This window comes from Lipophrys pholis (genome assembly GCF_963383615.2).
Source record: "Lipophrys pholis genome assembly, chromosome: 6".
Classification (NCBI taxonomy): domain Eukaryota; kingdom Metazoa; phylum Chordata; class Actinopteri; order Blenniiformes; family Blenniidae; genus Lipophrys; species Lipophrys pholis.
Window position 1 is genome coordinate 5,391,138 of NC_137629.1, and position 15,807 is coordinate 5,406,944.

The 15,807-nt window shown below is 41.7% G+C and overlaps 1 protein-coding gene across 5 annotated transcripts in view; it reads left to right on the top strand.

Moving 5' to 3' along the window:
• The window catches only part of LOC308110686 (ATP-binding cassette sub-family C member 5), a 29,864-nt gene extending 14,972 nt beyond the window's left edge, over positions 1-14,892 (top strand). For all 5 annotated transcript variants that reach the window (XM_080465145.1, XM_080465146.1, XM_080465148.1 and 2 more), the window contains 17 exons: positions 63-135; positions 277-480; positions 627-752; positions 1,067-1,175; positions 1,294-1,478; positions 1,883-2,029; positions 2,920-3,049; positions 3,437-3,590; positions 7,950-8,078; positions 8,274-8,460; positions 9,876-9,965; positions 10,627-10,819; positions 10,928-11,087; positions 12,103-12,181; positions 12,275-12,388; positions 12,708-12,872; positions 13,750-14,892. In XM_080465145.1, coding sequence (XP_080321271.1) covers positions 63-135; positions 277-480; positions 627-752; positions 1,067-1,175; positions 1,294-1,478; positions 1,883-2,029; positions 2,920-3,049; positions 3,437-3,590; positions 7,950-8,078; positions 8,274-8,460; positions 9,876-9,965; positions 10,627-10,819; positions 10,928-11,087; positions 12,103-12,181; positions 12,275-12,388; positions 12,708-12,872; positions 13,750-13,842 — 2,338 coding nt within the window. In that variant the 3' untranslated portion in view covers positions 13,843-14,892. The remainder of the gene's footprint in view (positions 1-62; positions 136-276; positions 481-626; positions 753-1,066; positions 1,176-1,293; positions 1,479-1,882; positions 2,030-2,919; positions 3,050-3,436; positions 3,591-7,949; positions 8,079-8,273; positions 8,461-9,875; positions 9,966-10,626; positions 10,820-10,927; positions 11,088-12,102; positions 12,182-12,274; positions 12,389-12,707; positions 12,873-13,749) is intronic.
• The last annotated feature ends 915 nt before the right edge of the window (positions 14,893-15,807 follow it).

The following is a 15,807-nucleotide window of genomic DNA, read 5'->3' on the forward strand; positions in this document are numbered from 1 at the left end:
ACAGAGATGTTAAATCTCCAACAGTGCATATGTATCCCTAACATTATTTGTTCCCACATCAGATACAATGCTGTGCTGGATGCATGCTGTCTTCTCCAAGATATCGCAGCGCTCCCATACGGAGACATGACCGAGGTATCTGTTGATTCTTTTAGGAAAAAAGAAAAAGATTTCTCAAATTACTTGAACAGCAGTTGTGGTTTATGCAATGACTTCAGTGCAAACTCAACACGAGCAGGGTGTAATGGAGCATGTATTTTTGTTTTCCCGACCCAGATCGGGGAGCGGGGAGCCAACCTGAGTGGAGGGCAGCGTCAGAGAGTCAGCATGGCGCGGGCACTCTACAGCGAGAGGCCCATACTTCTCCTGGATGACCCTCTCAGTGCCGTGGATGCATGTGTAGGCTCCCACGTCTTCAATAAAGCCATAAGGGGGGCCGCTGAAGGCAAGACGGTGCTCTTCGTCACGCACCAGCTGCAGGTGATCAGATCCTGTGAATTTTTAACGAGGCCACATTTTTGTGTCTCTTTTGCTGCTTTAATGGCCCGTTGTAAAAGCATCTGAAAAGATTAAAGTCGTCTCCCTGAAACATAAAATCTTTTTTTTTTTTTTTTTATTTCCCCCAGTATTTGCCTCAGTGTGACGACGTTATTCTGATGAAGGACGGGCAGATTGCTGAGCACGGCACCCATGCACAGCTAATGTGTAAAGAGCGTGACTATGCCACCCTATTCAGCAGCATGCAACAGGAGGTAAGGCCAGGGGCACACCAGGAACAAAGCCAGCTCTTTTGAATGCAGCAACTTTGACCCCACTACACAATAACATTCAACATTACAAGCTGAATAATTCATTAGCCCAGAAATGCAGCCCCAGTTGCTGAGAAATGTTAATGCATACAAGGCCTTTCATTATTTATGTGCGCATTGATTTTCTGGTGAGCTTCTAAAGACCATGTCACCAATATCTTGGTTCAAATGGCTTTCAGGATGTTGTTGCTGCCTCTGTGATTTGTGATTGTGTCACATGTCTATACTCATTCAGCATTCTGCTTTTTGTCTCTCAGAATCTGGTTAAACAGAATTTAAAAAACAAACAGGGCACTGATGCGAAAACGGCTGACAGCGCTGTTGAAGTTGCCAAAGTTGCACCAGTGGTGGAAAGCAAGAGTGGAGGTGAAAGGCCCTGCTACTTTTCATGTGCTGCATAAAAAATGAATGTTGGATGCTGTGTTTCTGGAGGAAAGTTGATAGTCACTTATTTTTGGCTGTTTTACTTGCCGCTTTTGTTCAGAACGACTCATGAAAGCCGAGGAAAAGGGCTCTGGTGCCGTCGCCTGGTCTGTGTACGGAGCCTACATCAAGGCAGCCGGCGGTCCAGTGGTCTTCTTCATCAACGCCTTCTTCTTCCTCTCCACCACAGGCAGCATAGCCTTCAGTAACTGGTGGCTGAGTCACTGGATCAGGCAGGGCAGCGGGGTGAGTTGGGTGACAGTCCTGCCTCACTATAACAGACGCCTCTCCCCAGTGTGCGTTTGGCTCCCAAAAGAAAAATGACTAGCGTGCCTGGATGAGTTGTGTCAGGCGACTGAGCATTAATCTGAATGTGCATGATTAAAAAAAGTAACAGCATTTCGGTAAACTTAATTAAAAACAAGCACGAGCAGCGAGGAAACAGATGTGCGGCAAAACAGGCGGTGGCTGCTGTTGAGGAATGTGCTCAGAATAGTAAACCTCACCGGGCTGGCTGGTTTTCATGTATTTTCTTTCTGTAAGCCAAAGTGTGCTTTTGCTCAATTTCATTAGAGACCAAACGGGGAGGAAAAATCTAATTTTTTTTCTCTCTTTCAGTCTTTGTAATTTGTTGCTCCATCTGCCCTCAGAACACATCATTAATCTTGGTGAATGATACGATGGAGAGTAACAGCATGAGACTGAACCCTCACATTCAGTACTATTCAACTGTCTACGTCATCTCCATGGGAGCCACGTTATTGCTGAAGACAGTGAGAGGGCTGGTGTTTGTCAAGGTAAGCCTCTTCCCAACCACTGAACTATAAAGCCAAATAAAAACCTGATATATTATTTCCTTACAGTGAAGCGCTGCACCTCCTTAATTGACTGCACTCTCATTTGTTCATGCTCTTGTGGTTACAGTGCAATAATTGAAATTGCCTGCAGGCCGAATGCATTTATCTGTCCGGTCCCTCGTCTCTTGACTGTGTGTGTCCTTCTGTTTGTGAGGGCAAAAGAGATGAAGACGCGTGCGTGCGTGCGTGTGTGTGTGAGTGAGTGTGTGTGTGTGTGAGTGTGTGAGAGAGAGAGAGAGATGTCTTTGTCCCTTTGGGCGTGTGTCTTCTTTTCAAGCTAAGCCGTCCTGACACTGCGCTGTAGAGGTTAGGTCCCCACGTTAATGTGTGCCGCTTGAAATTGCTAATTTTTCAAAGATGGCTAATCTTTTTTTACCTCTAGCTGTGGCGAGATCTTTTCTGACTGTTAAATATTCCATTAATAGAATTAATTTGTTCTCTGCTGCCACATATAATTTCTGTCCAATTGCTGAAATGTCTCAAGCGCATTGGGTCATGACCTTTATGTCAGCCTCCCAGAAACTCATTAGAAATGAAGATTTGACAGCCTGCCTCGTGCAAGTGAAACAAAAAAAGAAGTGGCTGCCCACCACTGTGCACATGCTTAGCATATGGTGAAGTTGTGTTTGGCAACGCTGCGGGCGACGTACGAGTGCCACTGTATTTATCCGTTGTGGGTTTCTGTGTTTGAGTCTGAGCAAATTGACAGACGACTTCCTTGCAGCCGTCTGTTTATCCGAGCCGTGATGGTTTCCATATGCTTCCTAAAGTTGTTTGTTTGCATGTGTCAGGTCTCATGTTCAAACACAACATGTTGTTTGTGTTGACAGTGCACAGTGAAGGCTGCCTCCGCTCTCCACGACAAGCTGTTCCGCCGGCTCCTCTTCAGCCCCATGCACTTTTTTGATACGACGCCTCTGGGTCGCATCCTGACCCGCTTCTCCAGGGACATGGATGAGGGTGAGGCTTGATTTGTCTTGACTGTGAACGTTTCCCCCGGGAGAGCTCTCAGTCAGCAAAGTCACCCTGGTTGACAAGGTGCACTGCCAACACAGTGTGATTTGACATCGAGTTTCTTCCCCAGTGAGCGGCTCTCTGTTATCCACTTCGCTGGTGTCTTTGTTTGACATGTTGATTTCCTGTGTTGTCCTCGTTTGTTTTTGGATGTGGATTTGTTTTTGTTTTTACAAGCTTATTTTTGGAAACATCTTTAAATCCTCTGCAGCACTTCCTTCCCTCTCTCTTTCACATCTTTAGTAGAGTGGAGTAACAATCAGGGGAACATAAAGTTTCCTTCTCATCAAACTGCACAATGTGTCTAATATAGTTTATTCCTCCTCTGCTCAGTGGACGTCCGCCTGACCATGCAAGCTGAAATGCTGCTGCAGAATCTGACCCTGGTGCTCTTCTGCTTGGGAATGGTGGGCATCGTCTTCCCCTGGTTCCTGATCTCGGTCCTGCCATTAGGAATCTTTCTCTGCGTTGTCAACCGTGTCTCCAGGTCAGAATTTCAGCTCTCCTGTTGTTTTCTAGTCTGTTGGTGGATCGTCTGCTCTCAGGGATGACGCTGAACCTTTCACCTTCTTCACTGTCTCAAAACGTATTTGAAAAACGTTTTGTAGAAGTATCTATATACCAGCGATTATGTTTTTTGAAAGCTTCAGGGAGCCACTGCAGAGGTGCTAAAGAGACTAGATCTATACCAGTTATGTGATTGTACGGTTTGGTTCTCAAGAACAATTCATGACTTTGCATCGGTATCTTATATCTAATTTTTTACGACATACAGCTCAGTTTTTGTGACCGCTCGCAGTTTTCTCCTGCGCTTTCTGAAAATATTTCATGCACCAGACTTTACCACTGACTGTCCGTTTTACGTTTAACAAGCGGCTGTTTCAGTATTGCCGTCTGTTTAAAGCTGCTTGTGTAGTGGCCTTAAATACATTTCAGCTTGCATCAGTTCACAACATCACACTTCTCATCACAGCCTGTGAGGCTGAAGGTGATATTTTAAATGAGCTTTTCCAAACTTGGCTCTAATCAGAAGTGTTTATGGTGTCACTTCAGGCTGCTGTGAGAGCGAGCCGGAGCTAAACAATGGTGGAAGGAGTGCAGCGATAATCTTTTATCTGTGACCGTGTGGAGTCTTATCAGCTTCTGATTTAATTCTTCACAGCTTCTGGTTTGTAGTAAACATTGCAAGAGAACATTGGATGATCCAATGACTCTGCTTCAGTCATTATTTACGTGTTTTTGCAGCAGTGGTGCAATAAAGGTGAATCCACTGAGGGGAACAGCAGCTCGCTGGTGTCTTGGGAAATAACCACAGTATCTTGTTATTTCGTCTGTATGTGAGATCAAGAACAATATGGCTCCAAGTGTCGGCGCTGTGCTAATGTGAAGTCTCAAATTCCAAATTTGGGATTTTTAGACACATAAATCAAATGCCATGTTGTAGCGATTGGAGTTTAAACACACATGACCCTTAACATTGTTTTGGTTCAATAAGATTGGACACCAGCTTGTCTGTGGAAAATTTAATTTCGGGCGCTGAACAACTTTAATTCATCTTTTTAAGAGCGCTGATTTGTGTGTAATGCAGGTGGAAGTAATACTGAAGTGTTTGATGTAAAGAAACGACTCAGGAGAGGACTACAAGTGATGGCAAGAGGTAGCGATAAGCCAACTCTCCTCCAAAGGATGAAACGCTCTTTCTCACCAAGTCACGACATCCCAGGATATGTATGGATGTTACATCCAGCTGGATCTCCCATTGAAATTACCCACTTTTAAAGCAGTTTTTATTGAATTCTGAAATGAAACTGCCCAGGGCATAAACATGTTTGTCTGGATCACAGCCTGGAAGCAAGGAAGTGTCATGTTCTCTCCTGCCTCGGCTTTTATGAGAAAACCAAATGATTCATGTGAGACTTGTAATTCCCATGCACTATCCGTTCTGCCTTTGCATCTAAAAGTAGAAAGACATCACACCTTTGTCAGTAAACCTCTCTGCCTCGCACCAACCTGTGGACGTCGCGTTTGGTGTCTCTCTGGCCTCCAAGTGTCTCTGATAGCAGTGATGCTTGTAGTTTTCCGTCTGTCATCTCATTGCCTGTCAACCACACCACCATTCTTTCACTTCTCTGCTTTACCAGACTGTGTAGATGTGATTTCTGAACTGCTTGTTTAGTGGTTTGCACTCTCAACTCACAGCAGGAATATTCCTGAATCAGGTTCAGGTTTGGGGAAGCTGTGCAGAGTTTGCATCTCGTGCGTGCCTGCGTGCCGGGTTGTCAGATTTTCTCCCCCAATCCCAAAATATGGACTTGAGATTGTCACATTTGAACAAGTGAGTGAAGCAGAGAAAAAAATTATTCTATGTATAGGTGGGAAACAAGTCTTTGAGTTCTTCAACACACTAATGTGACAATTCGCTCCTCTAACAGCCCGATGAAGGGGAAAAATGTCTCCTAATAACAAACACGTTTCTCTCTTTCCCTTGATACCCCGTCCTCCTGTCAATTAAGAGGCAAAACAAATCAATAACATATTTTCTTTTAGTACAAAATAAACATGATTGCATTTTCTGTACATACTAAAAAATGAACAAGCAATTATTTAAGAAATCAAGAAAATATTTATTTATTTATTTATTGTAATTTCCAAACATGTACACAAAAAGAAACAAAGTAAAAAAGATGAACATCCAAATGAGTAAACCAGAGTTAACGTGACACACACACTGTAATTTTACCATATGTTTACATGTTCGAGAGGGTAGGAAGAAATATAACTTTTTTAATCCTACCCCTTTACATCTTTGTCACAAGTCACACAATTTTATTTTCTTAATTCACGTCAACAGTGACAGTTCATACAACAGATTATAGCCCATCCATCAATCAACAGTGCAACACCATAGCCCACAATCCCTTGCTGTCATGACAAAACTCTGTACCTCGCCAGAATCGACTATGTGCATATATTTTTTAAATTATTATTTTGTTTGATAATTGTTTAATCTCTATGAAACAAATTTGAAAACCTTCGTACACACCTCAGCGAAAATTCGATTTAATTGATTTATCGAACTTGTAGCTTAAGGTTTTTTTTTTGTTTGTTTGTTTGTTGGTTTTTAGCAAATTCAAGGCCCCCCCCCCCCCGCGCGCACACACACACACACACACACACACAGTTTTTTGCATTCCGTTCTACTGTTCCTTGTGGGTTTCCATAGTTGCTGTTGGGTTAAGGCTTGAATTTGTTGAATGACTGAGCCTCATTTACTTTTATTTTGTGATTGTTTATAGGCATTTAAACTCTTGAGGACAATCACAGCAATAATGTTGCTTTTTTGACAGTACTTGATGTCTGCAGTCATTTTTAAGTGCATTGAGAAGAAAAATTGAAAATCGATTCGAAACTCAAATTTTTCTTTAAAAAAATCATAGATTTTTATTTTAGGCCAAATCGCCCGGTCCCAACACCTCATAATATCAATGACTGCGATGGTGAGAGGAAGATGCGCCTTGCATCAACATGTGAGGGTTTGTGACTCTGTGTTTTCCTTGTCCATGGATCAGCTTCACCCAGGTCTTCTTTAAACATGGATGATTGTAATGATGATTGTAATATCTGTCTCAGGTAATTCGTGGTTGAAATCTGTAAAATCCGTTTAAAGTGCTCCACCGGTTCATTGCTTCTTAAACAAGTTCATGTAGAAACTGCATCTTTTTTGCATCTGTTAGGGTTTGTTTTGCATGATCTCCATATAAAACCTTTTTTTTCTGTGAAGGATTTGCTACCCATGTGCTAAAGCTTCTTTTCACAGGACTCTGCATCATTTTCATTCAAATGAGGCTAAGATGAGACCTCAGAGTCCTGTGGTGCTACAGACTGAGCATGTTCGAAACGCTTCAATTTCACAAAAGCAAATCACAATTTAGAAGCAAAGTTTCTCTGGCGTTGACATAAATACACCGGTTGAGAAGAATGGATAATCCTAGAACAATTAACACTCAAACTACAAGAAACTGTATGAATATCTCAATAAGTGATGGGCTTAGGTTGCAGGAATACTGGCATTATAATAAAGTTGTGAAATTTAAAAATGAGGTGAGAGTAGTGAGTCGTTGTCGTACCCAAATTTGTCTTTTGCACCTTGGAGTAGCCAGAGAGTAAAGTACCAAGAGTAAACCCATGCACACATTGCGAGAACAGGCAGACGCTACACAGAAAGGCCCCTGAGCTCAAACTATGGACCATTTTGCTGTGAGACGAGACGTCTAACCACTACACCCACTGTGTGGCTTTGTCCTCAGTACAGACTGAAAATACTCTCAAAGTGTTGAAGTAACAAGGAGCTCTTTGAAAGAAATTTTCACTGGCTTTTTCTGTCCTCTGACCTAAAATTTTGTGTAAATTAAGCCGTGGATGTAAAATGTGTTTTATGGTTGGCTTTCAGCCATGTGACTTATAATACTTCTTTCTATCTGTTATGGCTTGTAAGTTGGTAATATGTTTTTACATTTGTCATGATTGGAATACACTTACTCATAGATACACAGAGGAATCCATGTTTGCCACATCTGTTCACAGTAAAATCAGTCCAGTGAAGAAGACCATTAAATATTGCTCCCCAATACTTGTTGAAAGTCAAATAAATGCTATTTATTTTTGTAATAATTTTCAGTATTTATTGAATTTTATTCAATGAATAAATGCTGTCGTACAGATGTCCTAAAACCTAATAAAAACACTGGAAAGTAATTTCTATATTATTATTATTATCATTGAAATAACAGAATGCTTAAGGTTCCTTAGAAGTTGAGTGTAAAAATGAACTGTTGATTATTTCCAGGGTCCTGATTCGAGAGCTGAAGCGTCTGGAAAACATCAGCCAATCACCATTCACCTCTCATATCGCCAGCAGTCTTCAGGGACTCTCCACCATCCATGCCTACGGTAGAGGGCCCGACTTCCTCCAAAGGTGAGTGGAATCGATTCCGACAGTGATGGGCATCATTAAACTTTAGTTTTATATTATCCCTCCTTGTTGGTTTTTCAGTTTACTAGCTCAGCTGTACAGGAACGTCCTCTCAGCAAGCAGGAGGGACTGAGCTCAGCTTGCTGTTTTTCTGGCTGAAATAGGTTTACAATGTCTGTTTGGTTTTTTCTTCCCCAGATATCAGGAATTGCTGGACACCAACCAGGCCTCCAACTACCTCTTCAGTTGCGCGATGCGTTGGCTGGCTGTCCGCCTGGACCTCATCAGTATCTCTCTTATCACTGCTGTAGCACTGCTCATTGTCTTCATGCACAATCAGATACCTCCGGCTTATGCAGGCCTGGCATTATCGTACGCGGTGCAGGTTCGTATACAAGCCCAACAAACACCCCATGCAGTGACACTTTCAGACCTTACCATTAAAAAAAACCCAACAAAAGCTGTAAAATCAATGTCCTCCGAAAAGAAAATGCTGCAAAGTTATGTGATGTCTGCTTTGTTTATCTGCTGTTTGGACTCTGTCACCTTCTAAAGAAGAGGTGTTTATATAAGCTATATAAGCACTTGCTGAGACGACCTCGTGACTCCGTACTGGTGCTTCTGGTGGAGAGGTGTTTGAGGTGAACAGCAGTCCTGGGATTTGCTCGAAAATTATAATTATCATCTGTTGATTTATTCTGTGTGAGAGAAACCTCACAAAGTGCTTCACTAATGGTTGTAATTAAATTAATCCGTTAAATGCATATAAATATAGAATATATACACACACTTAAAACAAGTTGGAAAGGGCCTCATTGTACAGATTTACACATTGCCTATGTTTTCCTCCAAAATTTGACATTTTATCATCATAAGTTGCTTGATTTGGAGTTTTATTTTAAGTTACACAATCGATATAGCAAAGTTATTGTTTCTAGAATGGAAAGTTCAATAAAGAGAATAGAAACAATTATAATTTTACTCTTAATTTAATTCCTTGTCATAATTCCTGCTGGCTGTCATTTTGAAAACTACTGTACGATACCTGATCTCTGTTAGCTGAAATATCCTATCGGTCTATTTGATGAGTAACTATTTCAATGATATTCTGTGGTTTTGTTTTGCCTCCATTACATTTGCATTACTAATCCCAGTTTTGTAAGTTGTCATAAAAAAAAAATATATATATATATATATATATATATATATTTATATATCATGCATCCGGTCGCCCCTCCCAGACTTTTTCTCCTGCATGGGCCTTTAAGGATGCATTGATTATATAATTATGGTAACAAAAACACTTATTTTTTTACTTTAATGAGCAGCTCTAGAGACATTTCAAAGCGAATTTTGTTGGTAGGAGGGAACAAATAGATAAATGTCGCATTTACTCCCCAGATGTACCTTATAATCAAGAAAGGAGCTCTTCTAAAACATTTAACCTTGAAAGAACCAACACAGGCTCACTCTGATACTACTACTGCAGAAACACACGCACCGTTTGCTATCGTGTAATATTGAGTTTTCTCATTCGGTACATATTCACTGCTTTAGTACATAGTCACCATAGTCATGGTAACTGTTGCAGAGCCTCCACTTTGAATAACAGAGCTGCACTTGGTGAATCTATTTATTGGGTTACAGCCCAATAAATAGACTTACCAAGTGTTTTGATTTTACCGGTAAACTGCTGCAGGGGTCAGCATTTGTAAATATTGGCTGTTTTACAGTTTTTATGATGTCATTGTTGATCATTTTCATTCTCACCATGGTTTCCTCTTTTTCTTTCACCTGCAGCTCACTGGCTTGTTTCAGTTTACAGTGCGGCTGCTCACAGAGACTGAAGCCCGCTTTACGTCAGTAGAGAGGATCAATCATTATATAAAGGTAAGAGCATTGATTAGCACAGTGAGGCAGGTGGCACTCATGCACATTGCACGTGGTCACATCACTCGGTTAAAACGGGACATGTGAAATAACAGCATGTTTACACATTTGTGGGGTTTTATTTGAGTCTGTTCTCATGTAAGTGTGTGATAGCTGCAGGAAGCGGACTAAAACCCTGTGTGTGTGTGTGTGTGTGTGTGTGTGTGTGTGTGTGTGTGTGTGTGTGTGTGTGTGTGTGTGTGTGTGTGTGTGTGTGTGTGTGTGTGTGTGTGTGTGTGTGTGTGTGTGTGTGTGTGTGTGTGTGTGTGTGTGTGTGTGTGTGTGTGTGTGTGTGTGTGTGTGTGTGTGTGTGTGTGTGTGTGTGTGTGTGTGTGTGTGTGTGTGTGTGTGTGTGTGTGTGTGTGTGTGTGTGTGTGTGTGTGTGTGTGTGTGTGTGTGTGTGTGTGTGTGTGTGTGTGCGCGCGCGCGCCTGTGGTCTATACACACTTGGAGCATGTGGCATTAAGCCAAAGATACAAACCCCAAACTCAACTTTTTTTCTTCTTTTTGGGTGCTATGAAAAGCTCATAGAGAGCAAATCACTACAAATCAGTCAGGGGCTTTGCACCTGCTCCGAGATTTAGAGATTACAGCCTGATACCATCGCTTCTCCGTATCTCAGAGTCTGGAGAGTGAAGCACCTCGAAAGAGTCCTGAGGCAAGCACTCCTGCCCCCTCCTGGCCTCAGGAGGGTAAGATCACCTTCCAGGATGTGAAGATGTGTTACCGCGATGACCTGCCACTGGTGCTTAAGAGCCTGTCCTTCACAATTCACCCTGAAGAGACCATCGGCATTGTGGGCCGCACAGGATCAGGTACGACCGGCCTCTTCACCTCACCGGTCAGCAGCATTTTCAGCTGCATCTCTTGTTTGGAGATGTCCACTTGTGTTAGTGTTGTAACTTCTCTTTGTGTGCTTGCAGGAAAGTCCTCTCTGGGTGTCGCTCTGTTCAGACTGGTGGAGCTGACTGGAGGCTCCATCATCATCGACGGGATCAATATCGCACAGATTGGTCTGGATGACCTGCGGAGCAAGCTCGCCATCATTCCTCAAGAGCCTGTACTGTTCATCGGTACAGTCAGGTAGATAAGTACTTGTGGTTAATGTATTGCTTTGTCTTCCATTTAATTTGTAAAATTTTTTTGTCTGAATAGCATATTAGAGAAAATGGGGAATAATACATCTATTTGAATCAGAACCTTTGACCACCTTTGTGCAAACCCGTTATACCTTTTAACTTGGTGCATAGCATTGCCTCTAAGTAACGTCCAAGTACAAGTAACAAATTATAAAAAAAAAAAAAACTATATTGTATAAGCCAATCCATTCATTTTTCCGTTGTGTAATCTTAACAAAAGAGTTAACAAACAAAAAGACCCATTTTTCCCGGCTTTGACCCCTTTCCACACCAGTTTGGCAGGTAGGTATTGGTTAAATAATCCCCATCTCAGTGGCCCACAGCGCCTCGATAGAAATGGCTCCAACAAAACCCGGCCACTTAATGCAGCTGCTTTAATGGAAAATCCTTTTTAGCCATGCAGCCAGGTGGTCACAATGAGCATCTGCTCGCTCATATGTCTGCCTGTGTTGTGCTGCCTCCCCTGTACAAATAGCTACTCCCACATGCTTCAGTCTGCCTGCACTTCTGCATGTCCTGTTTTCTTTTTTTAAGCAAAAATGAACAGCAGATTTTCTATATCAGTCAGTGTCTGAGCTTCTGTTTGCATACGTCTTTGTTTTCACCATTTACCTGTAATTGGCTTTCGGATAATTTCAATGTGCGTTCATTATGTGCAGTGTTTGGGCTCAGCAGTGAACTGGTCGATGTCTTTCCGTTGGGAATTTTCAACTAAAACAAAACATGCGTCATGCCGTTTGGATATAAATCAACCACTTTTGACGAATAGGAGTGATTCAAAAAACAAACAGAAGCATCATTTTTCTTAAAACGAGCTGTCAGTTGCTTTACTGGTGTCAATATTTCAGCCAGAGGCGAGAATCGATCGCGATTACTGATGGTTTGGAGCGTGTTTTGCATGTCTTGTCCTAATGTGAAAACGTATTAACCATCACACTCATGGTTTATGTTGTGAACAGAAGCAACTTGGACCCCTGGGATCACTACTCTGATGCTGAGATCTGGGAGGCTCTAGAGAAGACGCATATTAAGGAGATGGTGAGTGGTGGAACAGATTGATGAACATTGTTCCCATCTTATGTTCTGTTGTTTGTCCTGATGCATCGCCATGCCATGTTTGTTATTCCTCAGGTCAGCCAGCTGCCTCACTCACTCCTCTCAGAGGTGACTGAGAACGGGGAGAACTTCTCAGTGGGAGAACGACAGCTACTCTGTGTGGCCCGAGCCCTGCTGAGGAACAGCAAGGTGCTGATTGTGTAACTCCGCTGCTTTCCATTTACAGTGTTTGAGTATGACGATGATGATACTCTCAGTTTACATTGAGATAAAACACGGCGTCTGTGTAACAACCTGCATGGGATACCACTGTCACCTAGTGGTGTGTAACCTAACTGCAGCTCTGATAACGCATGAGCCGATAACTGTACATGATGCATACACCGTATGATGTGAGAAACATGTTGCAATATTTTTTTGTGGCTCTAATTTCCTTATTTTGAACACTTTCACATTTTGTGGTTTGTTTCCTTTTTTCTTCTATTTTTTTTTCCTCTCCTGACTTCAGGTCCTCATGCTGGATGAGGCGACAGCAGCCATCGACACAGAGACGGATCGTCTGATCCAGGAGACCATCCGCAGTGCGTTTGGCAGCTGCACTACTCTCATCATCGCCCATCGTCTCAACACTGTAATGAGCTGCAGCAGGGTCATGGTCTTGGACAACGGCCAGGTGTGTGTAAACACAACATTACTGAGCACACAGTTCGGGTCTGTTGGTTCAGACCCATTTGCAAGTTGAAACACTCCTAATTCACTTGGTGAACAGGTCCCTTCGAAGTGATTAATGGAAAAAGACATTGCGCATCTTCCCTGAGTGGTTTTAAAGCCGACTTTTTAATGCAGACAGAGAGCATCAAATGCCTACGAGTGATTAGCACTTTCAGTGGCAGCTCTTAACCCTGTTAATAAGATGAGTTCACCTCTCTATCTAAGGATTCATCAGTGCACCAAATATACTGTGGGGAGTGAAAAGTGTTGGATGCATCAGGAAAGACAGGATTCAAGGTGTGAATTCACCCCCTAATTTATTGCCACTGTGATTCTGCTTGTGTCCTCACAGGCCGCTTTGCAGCAGGTCTCCTGTAAAAAGGGAGTTTCTACAACAGCATTAATGAAGCTGAAATACTTTGTTCTTCGAGGGCTGTCCTGTGGGCTGAATAAAATATCACACGTTAATGGTTCCCAAAAATCCTGTGTCTCTGGTGCTTAGTTTTATTTTTCAATTTTCTGGATGCTATCTGTAGATCCCACTGCATCAAATATAGTAAAAAAACAAACAAAACCAAAAAAACACACCAAATTTTGTTGTTTGAGCCGTGCCGACGACCAATTACAAATTACTAGAAGTGATCAGCTCAGGATTCAGAAGTTGGTGCCATTCAAAGTGTAACAAGGCTGTCTGAGGACAATATTTTCCAGATATTAAAATGCTTTTCATGCACAGCCACTGGGAAATAACTTAGGCTGCAATATTCTCTGAGATAATATGCCCAGACTTTATATGCTGGTTCACATTTTCTTGTTTTTATCCCTTTTCATTATCACAGATTTTGGAGTTTGACAGTCCCGCCGCCTTGTTGGCAGATGAAAACTCAAGATTCAGAGCCATGATCGAAGCATCAGAAAACCAAAGCAGATAAGAGAGTGCACCCGAGCTGAACTTTGGATGTGATCCCACAACGCACAAAGTGGAACATGTGATTTAAGCTCTGTTGTGGTGGGACAGCAGTGAGTTGAGAAAAATGGCAACGTCTCCATGTCGTTTATTTCCACACCAAAGACCAAGGAGCCACATTTCTGAGCAACACATCAAGCAGCAGTATGCAAAGTAAGACATAATGGCCTCCTGGTCTTTGCTGCTGTGAAACAGGAGGCCAAAGAAAGACTGCAACTGAGACAGTTGTGACTTTGACAGTAGCACTTTATGTTTTACGTGGATACACAGGACCTGCAACGCTTCCTTATTGTCTGGGTGTCCAGTCAGTCAGACTTGGAACTAGTTTTAGAAAAATATTTTTCATAACCTCACATTGCAGGACTTTTGTTGGTACAGAGGAAATTGAATATATTCATAACATATTTATAGTTTTACATGTTCTTTAACTGCAAGAGTTTTTTTTCAATTTGTACTAATCACTTTATACAGTGTTTCTAAAAACAACCTTTTTGTTTTCCATTGCTTTGAGGCACTGTTTGAAATATTTTGTTTTTATTTGTGTTAATTCAGTAATTTCGGTAAATTGTTGCAGATGTGCCTAGAGCTATAAACACTTTCAGGTTAAGTAATGGAATTAGCCATGTACACATGATTGTTTTTTCTTAGAATGCATGCAAGTGCTGTGTTTTTTAAATGAGCTAATGTTTCCAAATGCTGGAGTTTAAATTGTGCACGTTTTCTGGTGTCAGAGTTTTATTATCTACTAATGATGCAGATGTACGGAAGGTGAGGTGCGTTGTTGGTAACAAAGCTGAAAACGATTGTATCTTTAAAATGTTTTCACAAGTTTGAGGTTTGAAACTTCTGCCTTATAATTATGTGCTGAACAATCAAGAAAAGTGCAATATCTTCCTATTGCTTGGATACAGTTTCAAGATTGCCTTTGTACACTTCAGAATGTAACGTTGCAATATATTTCTTTCTGAAATGTTTAATTTTTAATATAAGGGTTCCTTTTTCAATAAAAATATTTTTTATAGATGACTGAGTCCATTCATTTAAAGTGTTTTTACAAGTTAGTTGAAAACTTCACTTATATTTATCAGAGCCTATTTACAGTGATCGGCAGCAGCAGTGCAAATGATGAGTTGTTAGACAAGTTGTGTGAAGCCTCTTTTAGATGCAGGGAAGCACAACATGTGAAGCTGTACCTAAAGTGCCTTAACTTTAGAGTGCAGCAGCTGCAACGGGAGATTACAAAGTTTGAAAATGGAAAAACAAATGTGGGCGTGAAGTTAAAGTGTTTTTGGCAAGCTTTCATCGATTACCCCCCCCTCTCTCATCTCTGCTTGAGAATGTTGGCTGAATCTGACATGGCCACCTCTGGTAGCACACGCTGCATTGTAAATAATGTGAGCTTGAGCTTTTGAAAAGTAAAAAGATCCATCTTCAATACTGCTTTGTTATAGTCAGCTGACTATGGGGGGAAAAGGTAAACACAAGAAATGACCAACTGTGGGCAACTTTAAATCCACCAGTTAATGTCAAACGTATACATTTGGACCACAGGAAGAGACCGGGGTCGCCCAAAGAAAACCAATGCAGCATCAGGGAAAGCATGCAGTCTCCACACAGTTAGTGTGCTAACCACTGCACCTTTTTGGAGCCTAAAACAGACATTTTCTCAAACTAAAAGATGTTGAAACAAGTTTTGAACACTTTTCCACAAAGGGTCTCGGCAGTGCTGAAACATGATTCTGAACTGTGATATAAAGGTAATAAGTGAAAAGTTATCAACGTCTTTAGTAACCGCTGTTCCTAATCATCTACACCTCTGTAGGGTCACACTGTTTTAGGAAGAGCAGAGGGTGTATGACACTGAGATTTAAAACTGAAAAGCATTTGACAGTAGCTGAGAGTAGAGTGATACCGAGCTCGATACCTTGAT